This window comes from Odocoileus virginianus, chromosome 23, assembly GCF_023699985.2.
Source record: "Odocoileus virginianus isolate 20LAN1187 ecotype Illinois chromosome 23, Ovbor_1.2, whole genome shotgun sequence".
Classification (NCBI taxonomy): domain Eukaryota; kingdom Metazoa; phylum Chordata; class Mammalia; order Artiodactyla; family Cervidae; genus Odocoileus; species Odocoileus virginianus.
Window position 1 is genome coordinate 20,229,602 of NC_069696.1, and position 22,698 is coordinate 20,252,299.

The 22,698-nt window shown below is 42.2% G+C and overlaps 1 protein-coding gene and 1 long non-coding RNA gene across 3 annotated transcripts in view; one reads left to right on the forward strand and one right to left on the reverse strand.

Annotated features, from left to right (window-relative positions):
• The window catches only part of PLBD1 (phospholipase B domain containing 1), an 86,981-nt gene extending 84,511 nt beyond the window's left edge, over positions 1-2,470 (reverse strand). Inside the window, exon 1 of the mRNA XM_020910786.2 lies at positions 2,143-2,470. Coding sequence (XP_020766445.1) covers positions 2,143-2,248 — 106 coding nt within the window. The 5' untranslated portion in view covers positions 2,249-2,470. The remainder of the gene's footprint in view (positions 1-2,142) is intronic.
• A 438-nt stretch (positions 2,471-2,908) lies between these two features.
• Positions 2,909-10,829, forward strand: LOC110148677 (uncharacterized). 2 transcript variants are annotated; one of them, XR_002317230.2, is made up of 3 exons: positions 2,909-3,277; positions 9,210-9,333; positions 10,664-10,829. It is a non-coding gene; the product is annotated as an uncharacterized lncRNA (long non-coding RNA). The 2 variants fall into 2 exon arrangements; XR_002317229.2 differs by having other exon boundaries at positions 2,909-3,192.
• Positions 10,830-22,698: the final 11,869 nt, after the last annotated feature.

Sequence of the window (22,698 nt, forward strand, 5' to 3'; positions counted from 1 at the left end):
AGTTTGATTACAGTGAGAATGTGCCCGGAGCAGGCTACACAAATAACTGGATTGTTAAAAATCAGTTTCCTTGTATCCAATTAGCTCTGGAGAACGGCAAAGAATGAATTTCTAGAGTCTATCCCTGAGAAACCCAGGGCCAGATCTGAAACTCACTTTACCAAGGCACATGCCACTTTATGAGTGTCTTGGCAACCAACCCATGTCTTTCCCTAGTGACAACCTGACTGCCCTATATATATGACTAGAAAAACTGGTAATTCCCTGGTGGTCCAGTGGTTAGAACTCCATGCTTTTATTGTCGACGGCTTGGGTTCAATCTCTGGTTGGGGCCACAAGCCGCTGGGATCCTAAAACACACGTGGGGCTTTCAGTCTGGAAAGATAAATGCAATGTGATTATGTTTGAAGTCTATAATAGACTGAGGCCAGAATCAGGGACTCAGTTTAAGAAGCAGTTTCTTGCAGGGTGATATTTTCCTAAATAAACAGTGCCCCATCTTCAGAAAAACAATGTCTCCACCTCACTCTTTAGGCTACCCACTCCATCTCCCAGAACATTTAAAACAATCCCAATAATCTAAAAGGAGACCAGGAAAGGGAGAAAAGTTTCTGCCATTTCCGTTTCCGGGACACTCCCCAGCCTGTCCCAGGTGAGTTCAAATGAGCACTCTAAGTGGGCTAAGAGGCGGCATCCACACCAGCGCCTCCAGAATGTGCAGGCAAATCACGGGTCAGGAGCCAGGGAGTGATCACTTCTGAGCTCAGAAGCTGAGGCAGCTTTAGAGACTGAAAAAATGTAACAGTGATAAGTGGTCACGTTGCGAAAGCTAAGGCTTTGAAATCTGGTAACTGCACATACTGGTTGATGGAAGACAGTAGAACAAGAACCCATAAGGCGCTTTTAGGAAGGGATAGACCTGCTGAACCTCACCCTACTCTTGCGCAAGGTCAGCACAGAAAAGGGATTAGGAAATAAAATGAATCCTCTCTCATTTTAAATAAATTGTCTCTTAAATGTTACTTTTGAAGTCTTTCAGGTTGTTTTTTTTTAAACTTAATCTTAGTTGTACTCATTGGGAGTGAAACAAATAAAACCCAGCCCCCCCCCCCCCCCCCCCCCCCCCCCCCCGCATCCCCAACACACACACCCTCCTTTTGCTTTTGAAGCAAAGGGTACAGTTCAGTGTCAATACCTGTAGGAATAAAACCTTATTTAAAACCTGTTTTATTAAGAGGGGAGTAGTCAAGTATGTGCCTTTTTGCATTTCAGCTGCCTCCATTTGTTGTGTATCTTTATGCAAATCATTGAACTTGCTCAATCTCAAACTTTCTCACCTGTAGAACAGGGATACTAAACCTATTTAGGATCGTGTTATTGTTGTTGTTTAGTGGCTAAGTCCTGTCAGACTCTTTGCCATTCCATGGACTGTAGCCCGCCAGACTCCTCTTTCCATGGGATTTCCCAGGCAAGAAAACTGGAGTGGGTTTCCTTCTCCAGGGGATCTTCCTCACCCAGGGATCAAATCCACGCCTCCTGCGTTTTCTGCATTGGCAGGCGGATTCTGTTTTACCACTATGCCACCTTGGAAGCCCATTTAGGATTGCAGTGAGCAGTATATGCAAGAACATAAATCTTTGGGTACACTGTCTAGCACATTTCAAGCTAACAATACCAGGTTGCATTTCTCAACACTTTAAACCAAAGCCACTGTCAAAAAGAAAAAAAGTGGCAACCTGGATCACACTCTATGATGAGAATAAATATTTTTAGATGTCCTTTGGCTGACTTTTTTAGGATCAGCCAAGAATCAGCAAAGCCAAGAGCCGTGCCGGAGCGAACCGATTTGTCTGCCAAGAATTCCGGCCAGCACTTTCTAAGTTCGGAGAAACACACCCCCAAGTCCTCGTCCGGGGCCATCCCCGAGCGCCAGCAGGGCTGGAGCAACCCGGGCCGTCCCCCACCTAGGCAGAAGCGCGTTCCTTGGCGTCCACCCAGAAAACAGACGGACACCCGCGGGAAGTCAGCTTGAGTGGAGTCTGGAGCGCACGGGGCGGCACGCGCGCAGAGGGGAGCGCGCGGGCTCCCAGGGGTCCCTCCCGACGCCCCCAGCAGGGGCGGCACACTGGGCGCGCGGCTCACCTGCCTGGCTCGGAGGCACCGCGGCGGCCAGAAGCAGCAGGAGCAGCGGCAGCCGGGCCGGCGGCGGGGGCAGCCCGAGGTGCTCATCCAGGCTGTGGCGGGACATTGCTCGGCGGCCGCGATCTCCGCTCCGCTCCGCTCGGCAGGACCAGGCAGCTGCTGGCAGAGCGGTTCTGGGGCCGGCAGCGGGGCGCCCGGACGCGGAGGTTCGGGCGTCTTTCTTAACTTTCCTCTCTCATAAGCCCGGCCTGTTTGGGGCTTTTTAGGGGCGAGGAAGCCTCACGTGGTCTTGAGGACAACCTTCGCCCCGCAGGGCCCGTCTGGGAAGGGCGGGTCCTTTCTGACCCTCTAGCGCCCCGTGAGCCGGGCCGGGCTGGTTCCCCTCCTGCACTCCTGGGACCTACGTGCTGCTTTTTCCGCACTCCGTCGGGCGGTTTGGCGACCCAGGGCTGGGACAGATCAGTTCACGTCCACACCGCTGGCCTCCAGGGCCGGCCACTGGTCTGCAGCAGCGGAGAGGGGGCGTCCTGGGCAGTGTAGAAATGCATACCCCTGCCTACACGCAGCTCCGATTCCTCGCCCTTTTGGAGAGGGCTTCCCAGGTGCTTACAACTCAGGGTTTACAGCCCCTCTCCATCCCCGCTGTTTAACCTAAATCCATTTGCTACCGCTCAGGACTTTGGGTCGTTTGTTTTTCTCTTCATTGGCGGGAGCCACCACTGGCGAGTGATTCAGATCAGATAGGGCTGAAACCAGAGATATCCCAGAAAACTCCTGTGAAGTCCCCATTTCTGTGCGGGGTCAGTTGAAAGTGACATTGTGAAGTAGGCAACACCGTGCCTTGGAGGACATTGTGAAGGTGGCAGAGGGTGCCCTAGGTGACATTGTGAAGTAGGCAAAAGGCATTTTATTCATCCAATAAGCTTCTGTTGAGCCCACCTTATGTGTCCCATACAGGTGGTATAAAGACCATTAAGACCACGGTCTACAGCAGGCCAGAAGCGACAAAGCCCTATAAATAAACACGTACCGGAAGTTGCCATTAGTGCTGTAAGAGAGCCCTGCTTACCTATGACTGCATCCACCTGGGGACCAAGGCACCGCCTTCTCCATCTTTCTTCTGAGCTTAACCGAGGTGTTGAGGGGAGATGGGAAGGGAGGAAAAGAGGCACCTTTCCTAGAGGGCAAAACACATCTGTCATGCTAGGAAAGATGTAAAACAATTACATCAGATCTCTATGCAAATTGTTAAACACATCATGTAAGCCTGTTTCTTTTCCAAAAGGTGTAATTAACTTAGCATTTAAACACTTATGCACTGATGGCAAAAATTTTAGCATGCCAAATTTAAGGTTACTCAATCTCATTTGGACTAAATTCTAAGCATTCTTCACCTCCTCCATATTCTTTGCTCCCCTCCTTAAGGTTCATCTTTGTTTCAGGGGGCTTATGTGTTGACTGGGTAGATGGCATCTACTCTGGTGGCCTTTTTGGCTTGGTGACCTCCAGTGAGATGTAGTTCATCTCTTCTGGTCCTCCTGTGGTACAGCAGTGGCAGGAATCCACTGTTGACATCTGAGGTTCTTGGCCTCACGTCTGGATTCCTACATGCTCTGTGTATTAGTTAGGTAATGACAAACTCCCAAAGTTCGATGCGTTAATGCAACTGAAATGTATTCCTGACTCATGTACCAGTCTAATGTGGGAGTTCTTTATTGGTTGGTGGCTTTCTTTCATGTGGGAATTAAGAACCTGGTATCCTTTCATCTGTGGTTCCACCATTCCCTAAGGCAGATGTCCCCATCTTTCTTGGTTCATAGTGCCCTGAGAATCTTGGGACTGCAGGCCAAAAGAAATATCTAACAGTTTCTTTTATTAATTAGTTAGGGTCAAACAATTTATCAGTAGTAATTTACCCAGTGTCCTAGATGGTACTATGTTTTCCTCAAAGATTTATAATATCTCAAATGCTCCCTTTAGTTCACTGTGGTATGTTCCACTGATACTGTTATTTCCCATGAATATTTAGCATATCCTAGGTCTCTTGCATTGCAGGCAGGTTCTTTACTGTCTGAGCCATCAGGTAGCCCTTGTGAATTCACTGTGGTTGTCAAACTGGATACAGGAACCATCACCCAAGGGACTTGGAATGTTTTCTTCTAACCAGAAGAGGAGGAAAGAATATGGGACAGCTCTCCTACTTCTTATTCACTTCCACTCACATTCCATCAACAGTAGCTAGACATATTGCCATACCTGGATGCTGAAGAGACTGGGAAATGCAGCCTCTGGCTGGGATGTCACCTCTCAGCATGGAAAGAAAATGTACATTTTGGGGGAAGGAAGCTGGCTGTCTCTGGCCCTCTCGGCAATCTCTCCATCCAGACTTGGATTCTACTGGATCCTCTGACTCATTCTCAGACCCCTCCGATCCCTCTATGTGTGTGTGTGGGGGGGGGGGGGGGATGGGGGGAGGAGGGGGGGGAGCTGGGGTGGAGTAGGGACTCAAAGATCCTCTGACTTGGGGTGTGTTAGTCAGCCTCCCCAAACAGTGCCCTCTATCACTGCTTATCTGCAATTCACATGTCATTGTAGGGCACATAACTCCTGGCAAATTCATGAGCTACATTCTGAGAAGTTTAAACACAGCCTTCTCTGCTCTGGTAACTCTAGATCTATTTGGAGTTTCTATTACCAAATGCTCCCACATCCCGCCCCACCCATCAAATAGGCGACTCATCTCCTAGAGGAAGGGTGATACTGGCCCTTGCATCAACCCACTGAGTCTTTCTCTTATCAGCTCTTCAAACTTTGTAGTTGTTTGCATAAGAGTTATTATACATTCTTATATATTATTATCTTTTAAACATTTATTATCTACTGTATACCTTATTATGTATTCCTCTTATTCCAATTTATTGTTCTTGAATATTTTTCACACCACTTTATTTCAATCTTTGCCTTTCAATTGTCCAAGCCCAACTGTTGAATATTTCAACATATTTTTCTCTCTCAAATGCACACATTCTACATTTGAATGACTTTGAATATTATGGTTTGTGTCTACACAAGACCTCAAAAAGTCACAAGCCCTACTCTTTGGTTTTTTCATTACTTTTGACTCCTCCTTCCTTGAGAAACAAGTCTTAGCTTCTTGGATTTAATCTACTACTGGAAAATTTACTAAGTTTTACTAAATGTGTAGGATAGTATTCAACTTCCTTCTGTATATTTACTTCTGTAGTTAATTTTTCTTGTATTTATTTATTATTTTCCTACATTCATTTTTGTGCAGGTTGTTTTGGTAGTTGAATTTACATTTGGTACTTTGAGATCAGATTGTTGAGTTCAGACTGCTGCAGAACCAAAGAAAAGATGGACATTCCTAGGCTCAAGCTAAATGCCTGTGGAGCTTGTCTTGCTCACTTATAACACAGTTCTGTACTGAGCATCACTAACTCAATGGACATGAATTTGAGAAAACTCTGGGAGATACTTAAGGACAGGGGAGTCTAGTGTGCTGAAGTCCATGGGGTCACAAAGAGTCAGACATGACATAGCAATTGAACAACTGTACTATATCCCTATCCTCTCTTCTACTCACTTGCTTGCACTTTATATAAGCTGCCATCCATTGTAATGTCCAGACTGCAGGTGTTTTGTAAATTGGTTACATAAAAGAGGGGCTGCCATTGGTCAGCGATTGTAAGGCCACTAGCACATCTTAGTTTTGGGACCACAGTATAAGGGTGAGACGTGAATCAGGCTTGGGTTGACTGAAGTAGATGGGGCAGAGTTTAAAAGAGAAGTTGCTATATCAGTTGAATACTGATTAGAGTAGATGCTTAGTAGCATAGAGTAGATGGGATAGAGTAGATGATTTATATCATTATCTTTCTCTACAGATAACTATAAACTTTTTACCCATCTGATAGGCATCCTGGTCCCCATCTTTACATTCCAAAGAGGCTGAAAAAGGCTGAACACGCTTGAGGCCAAGCACATTTTCTTCATTGTTTAAGAGATGTAATTTTTTTGCCTGACAGTTCTTTTTTCATAATTTTTCTATTTCTTTGCTAAATTCAGTGGCTATCTCCTGGAGTCAGTTCAGTCGCTTAGTTGTGTCTGACTCTTTGCAGCTCCAGGACTGCAGCATGCTAGGCTTCCCTGTCCATCACCAACTCCCAAGGCTTGCTCAAACTCATCTTCATTGAGTTGATGATGCCATCCAACCATCTCATCCTCTGTTGTCTCCTTCTCCTCTGGCCTGCAATCTTTCCCAGCATCATGGTCTTTTCTAGTGAGTCAGTTCTTCGCATCAGGTGTCTGAAGTACTGCAGTAGATGCCACCAATTTCTCTATTTACTTTCCTTCCCCCATTCTTAATTATCTTAGTATTTTCTCTTCTTTCTACAGACAGAAATACCAATGCCAAGTAAAAACAGTTAACAAAATGCAACCCTTTTTTAGTTCTGTTTAATCTTGACTACAGATGCAAAATATTTCTGTATTAAATGTCCCAGATCTTCTTTCAGATTATAAAAAAGGATTTAAGCCTAAACCATGTATAACAGTGAATAAATGAAAAGTGTTTGATCAAGATTTGGTTGGTCTAGTTGCTACTGATATTTTTAAAGGAAGACAACAAGGATACAAATCTTAGGCAGTTCATTCTTGGAAAGTGGATAGAAATTAAATGTAAATGAAACCCAGGGTCAAAACCCATGAAAATGTTACTAGGAAAAGATTCTATTTCAGTCTAGCTGAGTAAACTAGATGAACATCCCCTGGATACAGAGAACTGTGTTCTCAACTGTGCATATCAATCTTCCAGAAAACTGCAGTCTGAGAAAGGAGTACTAGGGAGCATTGCCAAGAGAAATTTGAATACTCTCTCTGTTGAGAAACACACTGTCTGCTAGCTCTTTCAGTTGTAAAGATGAGTAATCAGAAACAAGAACCAGCACAACATGGAGTCTTTTAGAAATATTGCCATATGAGGGGAAAGGAACATCATCCTGAAAGCTCAAATTAACTATCAATTTTAGGAACCCAAAGAAATCTGAGGAAAATAATATTAGCATCTTCTGTAGGATATGAGAAGATAGGCTGTCTTTATCAAGAGAAGAAAATTTATAAAGAAAAACAGGTTGAGAAGAAAAGGCATGAGATGAAATGGGAGATGGATAGAATAAGAGAGGGTTGATAGAAAACTAAAAATTTCATTGTCTTATTGACTTTCCATTGGAAGCTATGAATGAAGAGCAGAAACTGACACTGTTGAAAATGGAGTCAGGAATTTGATGCAAAAATTGATGAGGCCCTCCAAAAAAATAGAGGGGAAAGATAGAAATGAAAAGGAAGATAAAGATGAGAGACACAAAACAGTCTACAGTCCAACCTAAGAATGATATTCTTACTGAAAATTAAGATCAAATAAAGTCAAACAGAAGCACTGATCAAAACACTCTCAGGAAAACTTTCCTGAGCCGAGTGCTTTTCCGGATATGATGTGATGGGAGGTGCACAACATCACTTACGTTGTAATCGTGGCAATATTTTTTGCCTAATCAAATCATGGGGATCATATCTGGCTGGGGCCAGCTTCACGGGCACATGACCTGTGTGGTGACATATCCCCTATCCTCGATGGTGAGAGATGCACAACAATGTGGACGCACTTAGTGACACTGGGCTGGACAGTTAAATAGGGTTACAATAGTAGGTTTTGCATTTTGTGACTTATTGCATCTGGACTACAGATGCAAAATATTTCTGTATTAAATGTCCCAGATCTTCTTCCAGGTTATAAAAAAATGATTTAAACCTAAATGGTTTATAACAGTAAAAATTTTTTTTTAAATGGCAAGATGTGTTCTAAATATAAATTATAAATGAACACTATAGTAAGTTACCAGTTTATAATCTTACAATCTCTAACTTGCTCTAAGCAAAATAAAAAATTAAAGTTTCAACAATCTTTCCTGCAAAACAAAAATAAAAATATATATATAAAAACACACACACATCATCATCATCATCATCCTTAGAATGGACCCACGCTTGGCTTAACGTCCTGCTGCCACTTGTCCTGAAATTCTTACTAATTTCTGAACAGACAGTCTTGCATTTTCATCTTGTGTGGGGCGTCACAAATCATATAGCCATTCCTGAATCTGCCAAATCCACATTGTGGGACATTCTGCAAGACAACTGGCCTATATTATTTTTTAAAATGTCAGTTACTTAATAGATGTCCCCTTCCCCACCCCTCAAAAACCCACTGCCTAGAAAAAGCATGAAGTACTCTTCCAGGTTAAAGGCAGTTAAGGAGACATGATGACCCAAAATATTAATAATGTGTAAGCTTTAATTGGATCTTGAGTGGGTATATGTGTATGATGGGGGGATATCTACAAAAGACATTTTAGGGGAGAATATTTGGAAAAAATTAAATAAATAAGGACTATATATTAGATGGCATCGTACATTTAAATATTTATTGGGCATGAAAATTGCATTCTGTGTATGCAAAAGGAGGTCCTAGATTTTAGCCAGTACAGGCTGTGGTCAAGTGTCATGATGTTTGCAACTTACTTTCAAATGGTTTGGTAAAGATAAATGCATGTAGTTTGGTCCGTAAATCTTGTCTGACTCTTTTTGCAACCCAATGGACTGTAGCCCTCCAGGCTCCTCTGTCAATGGGATTCTCCAGGCAAGAATAATGAAATGGGTTGACATTTCCACCTCCAGGGGATCCTCCCAGCCCAGAGATCGAACCCACGTCTCTTGCATTGGCAGGCAACTCTTTGAGGCACCAGGTGCCTCAAATGCCCATATATGCATTTGGGTGCACCATATATGCACCCAAATGCATATATGGACACAAATAAAATAAATATGACCAAAGAACTCCCACAATAATCCTCTCGGCAAACTTCTTTTCTAAGGGGGAGTTTTAATGAGTATTTGTCCACTGACTTTCTAATTGGTTTACATCTCCAGACTCTCCCTTTCCATGGCCACTAATACCTAAGTCCTGGCATCTCCTCCCTGTTCTCTTTCAGCAACCAGCAGATGACTTCTCTTAAACACAGATGCTCTCAAGCCTGAACTCATCAATCTACTGGCCCTGGTCCTGGAGGTTAAAACTTTACCTTTTAAACTTATCAAAGCCTTCATTCAATAAAGGTAAGTCTCTCCCTAGGGGTAACTGCCTATCAACTATTAAGAAAACAGTAGGTTCTGAATGGTATATAGGAGGAGAAAAAAAAAAAGAAAACCCAAGAACTGTGATTGTTCCAGTGAAGGGAAAATGGAAAATGTTACCTGCAAAGTAGTAAAAAAGAAAAAAAAAAAAAAAAGCTGATTGGCTTTGCCGTTCAAGAATCATCTACAGCCTTTGTTGAGAGAAAAGGCTGTGGCCGTGAAATTTTATACTGAGTTCATTTTAGCTCATGTGTTAAGGTAACCAGTGTTCAAGGACTCAGAAAATAGAACTGCATGAATCATTTTTGAAAGAATTACTTTGATACAGTTCAACAGACTGGATGACAAGTCAAAATTAAGAAAAATAGGGAAATTATGTAAAAATTTAGAGAATCTTTACATGGTTTAGTAACTTCAGGACCCCACATTCAGGAATCTAGTGGGTTCTGTATTCTCCAGTGAATTCTGCTAGCAAGGTGGTAGCTCACCCTTCTGTGCTTCCATTAGCAAGACTGTTTTTTTCCTCTTCCCCTTCTTGCCCACTGACACAAGGTGGATTTCTCAAGTTGCATTTTCCACAATGCAATGTGGATTGAGTCCCTGCTGTGGTTGATAACTTGTAAGAGCTTTTCTGCTCAGCTCTTTACCAAGCAACTTGATTGAAACACTGTGTCAATAAGAATTACCTAACAGAAGTCAAGTTGCATAAAAAAAACCCATAATGGCTATTTTCATTGCCAAATAAATTGAGCAATGATTTTTCTACATCCTGGCAACTCCTCTTGAAAAAATGTGTCATGTTTTTTTAAAAACTGGCTATGAAAAACAATTTTTTTTTTTTAAATCGCTCAGTTATGTCCAACTTTTTGCAATTCTGTGGGCTATAGCCTATAAGACTCTTCCGTCCACGGGAGTCTCCAGGCAAGAGTATGGGAGTGGGTTGCCATTTCCTTCTCCAGAAACACAAATTAGTCAGGAGCAATTGCTTAGCAGTTATGAAGCCCATCCTCTTATTGTTCTAGGGAATGATCAATCTTATTCATTAGGCTTAGTGGTGTGGGGTCTTGGCTAAGCAAAACTAGGATTCATGTTTGCACATGTCTGATGAATGCATGTGTCCACATGTATCCATCTGCCTGAATTGAGTTGTGCTAAGGAAGGAAACTGGAGAAGTAGGTTTGTGTTGAGCACCTGGGGGAAAGCAGAATAGGTGGGGAGAAAGATGAGTGGGTGGGGAGAAAGATGAGTGGGTGGAGAGAAAAGCATGGTACCTCTTCCATAATTTGCCTGCCTTGTTAACTTGGTTTCAAAGATTGAAGAGTAAGGGGCTTCAGGCAGAAGCAACAGATTTCAAGGAGTTTTTGAGACTTGGAGCCATTAGATCATTGTTCTGATGCCGGACGACACATGGGCCATGGAGTAGAGAGAAGAAACATGGCTTCCACAAGTAAAAACTGCAAGGGGGCCAAACTGCACTGACACTGGTAAAGACAAAGTGTATGTATATAGAAAAGCCCTATGATAATGCTATGAGTGAAAGTGAAAGTGTTAGTCACTCAGTCGTGTCTGATCTTTGTAACCCTATGGACTGTAGTCCAGCAGGCTGCTCTGTCCACGGGATTCTCGAGGCAAGAATACTGGAGTGGGTTGCCATTCTCTTTTCCAGGGGAGGGGGGGGGGGTGTCTTCCTGACCGAGGGATCAAACCTGGATCTCCCGAATTGCAGGCAGATGTTTTACCATCTGAGCCACCAGGGAAGCCCTCACAAATTAAATAGTTTAACATCACGGACACCCTTTTGCAAGGTGGTTGTTACTGTTTGGCCTCTAAGTCGTGTCCAACTCTTTTGTGACCCTACAGACCAAAACCTGCCAAGTTCCTTTGCCCATGAGGATTCTCTAGGCAAGAATACTGGAGTGGGTTGCCATGCCCAGCTCCAGGGGATCTTCCCAGCACAGGGATCAAACCCTGTCTCCTGAATTGGCAGGCCGGTTCTTTACTGTCTGAGCTACTGAAATGAAAATGGTGACTGGGAGGAGGAAGGGAATCAATCAACAATTGTATCATAACCAAATTTGTTTTACTGCATGCATATTCTTATATTCAGTTCAGTCGTCAGTTCTGTCTGACTCTTTGCGACCCCATGGAGTGCAGCATGCCAGGCTTCCCTGTCCATCGCCAATTCCTTGAGCTTACTCAAACTCATATCCATTGAGTTGATGATGTAATGCCATCCAACCATCTCATTCTGTTGTCCCTTTCTCCCACCTTCAATGCATCCCAGCCTCAGGGTCTTTTTCAATGAGTCAGTTCTTCGCATCGGGTGGCCAAAGTATTAGAGTTTCAGCTTCCGCATCAGTTCTTCCAAAGAATATTCAGGACTGATTTCCTTTAGGATTGACTGGTTTGATCTCCTTGCAGCTCAAGGGACTCTCAAGAGTCTCCTCCAACACACAGTTCAAAAGCACCAATTCTTTGGTGCTCAGCTTTCTTTATACTCCAACTCTCACATCCATACATGACTACTGGAAAAAACACAGCTTTGACTAGACAGACCTTTGTTGGCAAAGTAATGTCTCTGCTTTTTAATATGCTATCTATGTTGGTCATAGCTTTTCTTCGAAAGAGGAAGCGTCTTTTAATTTTATGACTGCAGTCACCATCAGCAGTGATCTCAGAGCCCCCAAAAATGAAGTCTGTCACTGCTTCCATTATTTCCCTATCTATTTGCCATGAAGTGATGGGACCACATGCCATGATCTTAGTTTTCTGACTGTTGAGTTTTAAGCCAACTTTGTCACTCTCCTGTTTTACTTTCACCACGAGTTTCTTTAGTTCTTCTTCACTTTCTGCCATAAGGGTGGTGTCATCTGCATATCTGAGGTTATTGATATTTCTCCTTGCAACCTTGATTCTAGCTTGTGCTTCATCCAGCCCATCATTTCTCATGATGTACTCTGCATATAAGTTAAATAAGCAGGGTGACAATATACAGTCTTGACATACTCCTTTCCCAATTTGGAGCCAGTCTGTTGTTCCAGGTCCACTTTTAACTGTTGCTTTTTGACCTACATATACATTTCTCAGGAGGCACATCAGGTAGTCTGGTATTCCCATCTCTTGAAGAATTTTCCACAGGTTGTTATGATCCACACAGTCAAAGGCTTTGGAGTAGTCAATAAAGCAGAAGATTTTCTGGAACTCTCATGCTTTTTCAAAGATCCAGTGGATGTTGGTAATTTGATCGCTGATTCCTCTGCCTTTTCTAAATCGTGCTTGAACATCTGAAAGTTCACCATTCACATACTGTTGAAGTCTGGCTTGGAGAACTTTGAGCATTACTTTGCTAGCGTCTTAGATGAGGGCAATTGGGCAGTAGTTTGAGCATTCTTTGGCATTGCCTTTCTTTGAGATTGAAATGAAAGCTGACCTTTTCCAGTCCTGTGACTGGAGTTTTCCACTGCTGAGTTTTCCAAATTTACTGACATATTGAGGTGATCACACCATCGTGGTTATCTGGGTCATGAAGATCTTTTTTGTATAGTTCTTTTGTGTATTCTTGCCACTTCTTCTGAATATTTTCTGCTTCTGTTAGGTCCATACCATTTCTGTCTTTCCCATTCTATTGTTTTCCTCTATTTCTTTGCATGGATCACTGAGGAAGGCTTTCTTATCTCTCCTTGCTATTCTTTGGAACTCTGCATTCAAATGGGTATATCTTTCTAGGATGTCTGGTTCTAGGTGAGTGATTACACCATCGTGATTATCTGGGTCATGAAGATCTTTTTTGTATAGTTCTTCTGTGTATTCTTGCTACCTCTTCTGAATTCCTTCTGTTTCTGTTAGGTCCATACCATTTCTGTCCTTAATTGTGCCCATCTTTGCATGAAATATTCCCTTGGTATCTCTAATTTTCTTGAAGAGATCTCTAGTCTTTCCCATTCTATTGTTTTCCTCTATTTCTCTTCTTTTCTCAGCCATTTGTAAGGCCTCCTCAGATGACCATTATGCATTTTTGCATTTCTTTTTCTTGGGGATCGTCTTGATCTCTGCCTCCTGTACAATGTTACAAACCTCCCTCCATAGTTCTTCAGGCACTCTGTCTGTCAGATATAATCCCTTGAATCTATTTGTCAGTTCCACTGTATGATAGTAACGGATTTGATTTAAGTCATACCTGAATGGTCTGACTTGCCAACATGCACTGGATCATCAAAAAAGCAAAAGAGTTCCAGAAAAACATCTATTTCTGCTTTATTGACTATGCCAAAGCCTTTGACTGTGTGGATCACAATAAAATGTGGTAAATTCTTAAGGAGATGGGAATACCAACCACCTGACCTGCCTCTTGAGAAACCTGTATGCAGGTCAGGAAGCAACAGTTAGAACCAGACATGGAACAACAAACTGGTTCCAAATAGGAAAAGGAGTACATCAAGGCTGTATATTGTCACTCTGCTTATTTAACTTATATGCAGAGTACATCATGAGAAATGCTGGGCTGGAAGAAGCACAAGCTGGAATCAAGAGTGCTGGGAGATATGTCAGTAACCTCAGATATGCAGATGACACCACCCTTATGGCAGAAAGTGAAGAGGTACTAAAAAGCCTCTTGAAGAAAGTGAAAGAGGAGAGTGAAAAAGTTGGCTTAAAACTCAACATTCAGGAAACTAAGATCATAGCATCTGGTCCCATCACTTCATGGCAAATAGATGGGGAAACAGTGGAAACAGTGGCTGACTTTAATTTTTTGGGCTCCAAAATCACTGCAGATGGTGATTGCAGCCATGAAATTAAAAGACGCTTACTCCTTGGAAGGAAAGTTATGACCAACCTAGACAGCATATTAAAAAGTAGAGACATTACTTTGTCAACAAGGGTCCATCTAGTCAAGGCTATGGTTTTTCCAGTGGTCATGTATGGATGTGAGAGTTGGACTATAAAGAAAGCTGAGCGCTGAAGAATTGATGCTTTTGAACTGTGGTGTTGGAGAAGACTCTTGAGAGTCCTTTGGACTGCAAGGAGATCCAACCAGTCCATCCTAAAGGAGATCAGTCCTGGATGTTCATTGACAGGACTGATTTTGAAGCTGAAACTCCAATACTTTGGCCACTGATGCGAAGAAGTGACTCATTTGAAAAGACCCTGGTGCTGGGCAAGATTGAGGGCAGGAGGAGAAGGGCACGACAGAGGATGAGATGATTGGATGGTATCACCAATTCGATGAACATGGATTTGGGTGAACTCCAGGAGTTGGTGATGGTTAAGGGGGCCTGGCGTGCTGCAGTCCATGGGGTCACAAAGAGTTGAACACGACTGAGAGAATGAACTGAACTGAACTGAATTGAATGATCTAGTGTTTCTCCCTACTTTCTTCAATTTCAGTCTGAATTTGTCAATAAAGAGTTTATGATCTGAGCCACAGTCAGCTCCCAGTCTTGTTTTTGCTGACTGTATAGAGCTTCTCCCTCTTTGGCTGCAAAGAATATCATCAGTCTGATTTCGGTATTGACCATCTGGTGATGTCCATGTGTAGAGCATTCTCTTGTGTTGTTGGAAGAGGGTGCTTGCTATGACCAGTGTGTTCTCTTGGCAAAACTCTGTTAGCCTGCTTTGTTTTGTACTCCAAGGCCATATCTGCCTGTTGTTCCAGGTATCTCTTGACTTCCTACTTTTGCATTCCAGTCCCCTATAATGAAAAAGATATCTTTTTTGGGTGTTAGTTCTAGAAGGTCTTGTAGGTCTTCATAGAACTGTTTAACTTCAGCTTCTTCAGTATTACTGGTTGGGACATAGACTTGGATTACTATAATATTGAATGGTTTGCCTTGGAAATGAACAGAGATCATTCTGTAGTTTCTGAGATTGCATCCAAGTACTGCATTTCAGATTCTTTTGTTGACTGTGATGGTTACTCCATTTCTTCTAAGGGATTCTTGCCCACAGTAGTAGATACAATGGTCATCTGAGTTAAATTCACCCATTCCAGTCCATTTTAGTTTGCTGATTCCTAAAATGTTGATGTTTACTCTTGCCATCTCCGGTTTGACCACTTCCAATTTGCCTTGATTCATGGACCTAACATTCCAGGTTCTTATGCAATATTTTTCTTTACAGCATCGGACTTTCCTTCCATCACCAGTCACATCCTCATCTGGTTGTTGCTTTTGCTTTGACTCTGTCTCTTCATTCTTTCTGGAGTTATTTCTCCACTGATCTCCAGTAGTATATGGGTACTGACTGACCTGGGGAGTTCATCTGTCAGTGTCCTATCTTTTTGCCTTTTCATACTGTTCATGGGGATCTCAAGGCAAGAATACTGAAGTGGTTTGCCATTCCCTTCTCCAGTGGACCACATTTTGTCAGACCTCTCCGCCATGATCTGTCCATCTTGCATGGCCCTACAGGGCACACAGTTTCATTGAGTTGGACAAGCCTGTGGTCCATGTGATCAGTTTGATTAGTTTTCTGTGATTGTGGCTTTCATTCTGTTGATGGATAAGGATAAGAAGCTTATGGAAGCTTCCTGATGGGAGATACTGAGGGGGAAACTATTTCTTGTTCTGATGGGTGGGGCCATGCTCAGTAAATGTTTAATCCAATTTTCTGTTGATGGGTGGGGCTGTGTTCCCTCCCTGTTGTTTGACCTGAGGCCAAACTATGGTGAAGGTAATGAAGTACACTGTTATATACTCAAATGGGCATTACTTTTAAATGGGGGTGGGAAAACAAAGCTGGCTAAGCAAAGGAAAGAAACATGAGCATAGTATAATGAATGTCTCTGTGTTGTGGGCTTGGGGGTGATTTTTTTTCCCCTACCTGTCAGTATTTTCCCAAAATTTAATGACAAGAATATGGTAGTTTTCTCATCTAAAATTTTTATTTTGAAATATCCATAAGAAATATCATTTTATTTTTAAAAATATTTGAAGGTATCTTGACTGAACAAATCCTCTTACTAGCTTCTAAATTGAATCAGGAGTTTTAAATTGGCTCTTATATGCTTTGAAACATATATTTCAGATCAAGCCTTTTCACTTTGAATAAACACTTTAACAGCTCTGTTCATATCATTTTCATATTTTTTTTTCCCACCAAAGACTTTCCATTACCAGAAGCAATAGTTGTGTGTGTGAACCATCTAGGAAGAATTTTCAGAATCATCATGGTTGCTTAATACCGTATCAGCCTGATCTTCTCTGGGCTGGGATTTCAAACACCACCTCAGAAGATTTGAACTTCCCCTGGCCTTCACTATTAAAAGTCACCAGCTGACATGAGAAAGTTAAAATTTCATAACTTCGCTTTCACAAATACGACTCTGTATGCCTTTCTACCTCATTTTCTCTCTCCCGAGTGAATCCCCTCCTGCTTGACTATTGCGTCTGAAATATTTTCCCCTTTCTCTTTTGGATGCGATTACTCTCCTAGCATATCCTTGTTCTCTTTCTTTAAAAAACAATCTATTGGGACTTCCCTGCTGGTCCAGTGGTTAAGAATGCTCCTTCCAGTTCAAGGGTCATGGGTTTGATCCCTGATCAGGGAACTAAGATCCCACATGCAGTGGGGCAACTAAGCCCAAGAGTCACAAATAGAGAACCCAGTGCAGCCAAAAAAATAAACTAAACAAAAACAATCTATCATGTAAGGTTCAACTCTAGGTCCAAATCAGATATCTTCAATAAGCATTTTGGAACACCTGGTAAAAAATAGATTTATGCTAGATGCTATAAGAGCTCCAATTAGAAAGTTTGTAGCTACTGTTTTGGTTAAGAACTGGTTATATGATCCGTCAGGTCAAGGCTATGGTTTTTCCAGTGGTCATGTATGGATGTGAGAGTTGGAGTATAAAGAAAGCTGAGCAGTGAAGAATTGATGCTTTTGAACTGTGGTGTTGGAGAAGACTCTTGAGAGTCCCTTGGACTGCAAGGAGATCCAATCAGTCCATCCTAAAGGAGATCAGTCCTGGGTGTTCATTGGAAGGACTGATGCTGAAGCTGAAACTCCAGTACTTTGGCCACCTGATGGGAAGAGCTGACTCATTTGAAAAGACCCAGATGCTGGGAAAGACTGAATGCAGGAGAAGAGGGGGATGACAGAGGATGAGATGGTTGGATGGCATCACCGACTCAATGGACATGAATTTGGGTAAACTCTGGGAGTTGGTGATGGACAGGGAGGTCTGGCATGCTGCAGTCCATGGGTTGTAAAGAGTTGGACACGACTGAGCTGAACTGAACTGAACTGAACTGAAATGCCCCAAGCTCTGAAGAAGACATTCCACTAAGACTCTCCAAATAAATAATCAGCTTGGTAAAAGCAGTGATCTTGCTCTTTGATCTCCAAGACTGGACCCCGGCTCTTCCTCTCAGCCACATTGCTTCACTAGCTCTGTATGTATACATTCTGATGCTCTTAAGAGAATGACTCTCTCCCTTTTAAGACATTATATTTTCTATCAAACAGCTGTTGTTGACACTAGGGTCTGAAGGCATAGGGAATGACTTATTTTTACTTTCCTTCTTATCTCTCTCTCTTATTCTGGTCAGTGACATATAATGTAACCACTATGGGTATGTTGTTTCTAGAACCAAATCAGATGGTTTTAAATCTTCACTTTGCCACTAACTAGGCAAGTAACTTCATAGCTCCATATCTTTATTTTCTCACATTTATAGTGGGAATAATAATGCTAGTACCTGCCTCACATGTGTATCTTAAGTATCAGAGTGAATAGACTTAAGGTGATTTAACAATACCTGTGTGATAGAAGGGGCTTCCATGGTGGCTCAGATGGTAAAGAATCTGCCTGCAATGCAGGAGACCCAGGTTCGATTCCTGGGTCAGGTGATAGAAGATTTCACAAGTGGCCTCTTGATTCAGTTTTTAATCAGGGCTAAAAAGTCTCCATTCATGTGAAAGAATTAGAAGTTTTCAGAGTAAAGTTTCTAGTCTACCTGAATAAACCAACCTGATTTATAGCTAATGTGATTTTATTTTTAAAAACTTTATTGTATCTATCAATTTGCACTTACTGGAAGCCTATTCAATTGAATTAATGAAAATTTTGACTTATCCTTAAGAAACATTTCTATATTTTATTATAAACTATAACATGACTTGTACTATTATCAGTTCAGTTCAGTTCAGTCACTCATTCATGTCCAACTCTTTGCGACCCCATGGACTGCAGCACTCCAGGCCTCCCTGTCCATCACCAACTCCCAGAGTTTACCCAAATTCATGTCCATTGAGTCGGTGATGCCATCCAACCATCTCATCCTCTGCTGTCCCCTTCTCCTCCTGCCTTCAATCTTTCCCAGCATCGGGTCTTTTCAAATGAGTCAGCTCTTCGCATCAGGTGGCCAAAGTATTGGAGTTTCAGCTTCAACATCAGTCCTTCCATTGAACACTCAGGACTGATCTCTTTTAGGATGGGCTGGCTGGATCTCCTTGCAGTCAACATAGGTAAAAAAAAAAAGTTTGCGATTAGTATAACCTTCAAATGGATACTGTATCATTCTTAAGACTTGATTCTGTTTATGCTCTTAATGCTCAATAAAGTAAAATTGTCTCTAAAATTAAAAAAAAACAAAAAACAAAAAAACCCCATCCACTCCTTTTAGAGGCAGTTTTCTAAACCCCCACTTCAGCTTCTTTCCTTATCAGGTTCTGACAGCCTTGGGTTACAGTATTCAATACCCAACTGCCAGAGGCCTCAGATATTTGACACCCAGGAATGGCCTCTTCTTCAAGCCCTCAGAAGTATTCAAAATTTGCAATCCCTGGGAAGCCACAAAACCTAGCTAACCTCACCCAGCTTGCTATGAAACTACCATTACTGCTCCGGCTTGCTGACCATGCCTCCAGGCAAAAACTACTGTGCGGTCTTGCATGGCATCCTTCTCTAGTTTGGAGTTGTAAAAACAAATTCAGCCTTTCATCCAAGTGTCACTGTGCTATGTCTGGCTATCCAAAGAACTTATAATCATACCTAATATCATATAATTATGAAATAACCTGGTTCATGTTAAGAACTCACTAACTTTTAGCTTGAAAAAAAAGGGCTTTCTATTTCCAACTGATATAAAGTTTTATGTATGCAAATATAGAAAAGACCATTCCTTTTGAGAATTCATGGGGGCTTCCCTGGTGATCCAGAGGCTAAGACTCCCTGCTCACAATACATGGGCTGGGGTTCAGTCCCTGGTTGGGGAGCTAGATTCCACATGCCCCAACTAAGAGTTTCCATGCCACAGCTAAAGATTCTGAGTGCTACAACTAGGACAGTATGCATAATTATAAAAGAAAAAAAAAGTTAAAATTATTTAACCTTTAGATTGGAGCTAATCTCAATAGAAAAATCTTTACAGTTTTAGTTTGACTTTATTGTATTACAATATTGTATTCCAAAATATACTGAAGAAACCAAAATGTCCTCTAAAATATGCCTTTTTTGACATAAAAATTATTTTGACTTGAAGGCAATTAAGCAGCAGTAAATGTGGGGCTCCTTGGTAGTCCAGTCAAGCCTTAAGAATCTGCCTAGCAATGCAAGGGACGCTGGTTCAATCTCCAGCCTGGGAAGATCCGACATGCCGCGAGGGGACTGAGCCCGTATGCCATAACTACTGCTCTTGAGAGCTTGAGAGCTTGTGCTCCACAACAAGAGAAGCCACTGCAATGAGAAGCCCATGCACTACAACTAGAAAGTAGCCCCCACTCACTGCAACTAGAGAAAGTCCATGCAGAGCAACAAAGACCCAGCACGGCCAGAAAAAAAAAAAGAATAACAGGAAATGGATGAATTGAGAGACTAGGGATAGTCTTTCTCAATAGAAGACAGATAACAGAGTAGAGAGATCCTAGGTTCACCTTGTCCCATAAACACATCAATTATGAGTACATTTGAAGAAAGTGGGGAAAACCACTAGACCATCCAGGTATGACCTAAATCAAATCCTTCATGATTACACAGCTTAAGTGAGAAATAGATTTAAGGGACTAGATCTGATAGACAGAGTGCCTGATGAACTATGGATAGAGGTTCGTGACATTGTACAGGAGACAGGGAGCAAGACACCATCCTTAAGAAAAAGAAATGCAAAAAATCAAAATGGCTGTCTGAGGAGACCTTACAAATAGCTAAGAAAAGAAGAGAAGCAAAAAGCAAAGGAGAAAAGGAAAGATATTCCCATTTGAATGCAGAGTTCCAAAGAATAGCAAGGAGAGATAAGAAAGCCTTCCTCAGCGATCAGTGCAAAGAAATAGAGGAAAACAATAGTATGGGAAAGACTAGAGATCTCTTCAAGAAAATTAGAGATACCAAGGGAATATTTCATGTAAAGATGGGCTCAATAAAGGGCAGAAATGGTATGGACCTAACAGAAGCAGAAGATATTCAGAAGAGGTGGCAAGAATACACAGAAGAACTATACAAAAAAGATCTTCACAACCCAGATAATCACGACGGTGTGATCACTCACCTAGAGCCAGACATCCTGGAATGTGAAGTCAAGTGGGCCTTAGGAAGCATCACTATGAACAAAGCTAGTGGATGTGATGGAATTCCAGTTGAACTATTTCAAATCCTAAAAGATGATGCTGTGAAAGTGCTGCACTCAGTATGTCAGCAAATTTGGAAAACTCAGCAGTGGCCGCAGGACTGGAAAAAGTCAGTTTTCATTCCAATCCCAAAGAAAGGCAATGCCAAAGAATGCTCAAACTACTGCACAATTAAACTCATCTCACACGCTAGCAAAGTAATGCTCAAAATTCTCCTAGCCAGGCTTCAGCAATACGTGAACCATGAACTTCCAGATGTTCAAGTTGGTTTTAGAAAAGGCAGAGGAACCATAGATCAAATTGCCAACATCCACTGGATCATCAGAAAAGCAAGAGAATTCCAGAAAAACATCTATTTCTGCTCTATTGACTATGCCAAAACCTTTGACTGTGTGGATCACAATAAACTGTGGAAAATTCTAAAAGAAATGGGAATACCATACCTCCTGACCTGCCTCTTGAGAAACATGTATGCAGGTCAGGAAGCAACAGTTAGAACCAGACATGAAACAACAGACTGGTTCTATATAGGAAAAGGAGTTCATCGAGGCTGTATATTATCATCCTGCTTATTTAACTTATATGCAGAGTACATCGTGAGAAATGCTGGGCTGGAAGAAGCACAAGCTGGAATCAAGATTGCCAGGAGAAATATCAGTAACCTCAGATATGCAGATGACACCACCCTTATGGCAGAAGGTGAAGAGGAACTAAAGAGCCTCTTGAAGCAAGTAAAAGAGGAGAGTGACAAAGTTGGCTTAAAGCTCAACATTCAGAAAACTAAGATCATGGCATCTGGTCCTATCACTTCATGGCAAATAGATGGAGAAACAGTTGCAACAGTGGCTGACTTTAATTTTTTGGGCTCCAAAATCACTGCAGATGGTGACTGCAGCCATTAAATTAAAAGACACTTACCCCGTGGAAGGAAAGTTAGGACCAACCTAGACAGCATATTAAAAAGTAGAGACATTACTTTGTCAACAAAGGTCCATCTAGTCAAGACTATGGTTTTTCCAGTAGTCCTGTATGGATGTGGGAGTTGGACTATAAAGAAAGCTAAGAGCTGAAGAATTGATGCTTTTGAGCTACGTTGTTGGAGGAGACTCTTGAGAGTCCCTTGAACTGCAAGGAGAGATCCGTCCTGGGTGTTCACTGGAAGGACTGATGTTCAAGCTGAAACTCCAATACTTTGGCCACCTGATTTGAAGAACTGACTCATTTGCAAAGACCGTGATGCTGGGAAAGATTGAGGGCAGGAGGAGAAGGGGACAACTGAGGATGAGATGGTTGGATGGCATCACTGACTCAATGGACACGTGTTTGGGTAAACTCTGGGAGTTGGTGATGGACAGGGAGGCCTGTTGTGCGGTAGTTCATGAGATTGCAAAGAGTTGGACATGACTGAGCGACTGAACTGAACTGAACTGATAGTAAAATGTCTCTGATAATGACCTGATGACTCACATAAAAAATTTACCACAATTAAAGATAAGGAAAAGATACATGAAACAGGTAGGAGGGGAGGAGATGCTATCTAGCTGAAACCCACACCCATGACACTGTGACCGATGGGGGAAGAGGGATTTCATAGCCTTGCAGGGTCCCTTTGGGGACTGAGGGCACCTAATTCCTCACCGGGCTCCTCAGGGGGACCTGTAGGGGAAGATGAGCCCTGTAACTCCTGGCTTTAAAAGCCCATGGGGATTACATCCTGGAGAACCAGAGGGCTACAGGAAACCAAGACTCTGTTCTTAAAGGGCATGTGCAAAAATTCACTTA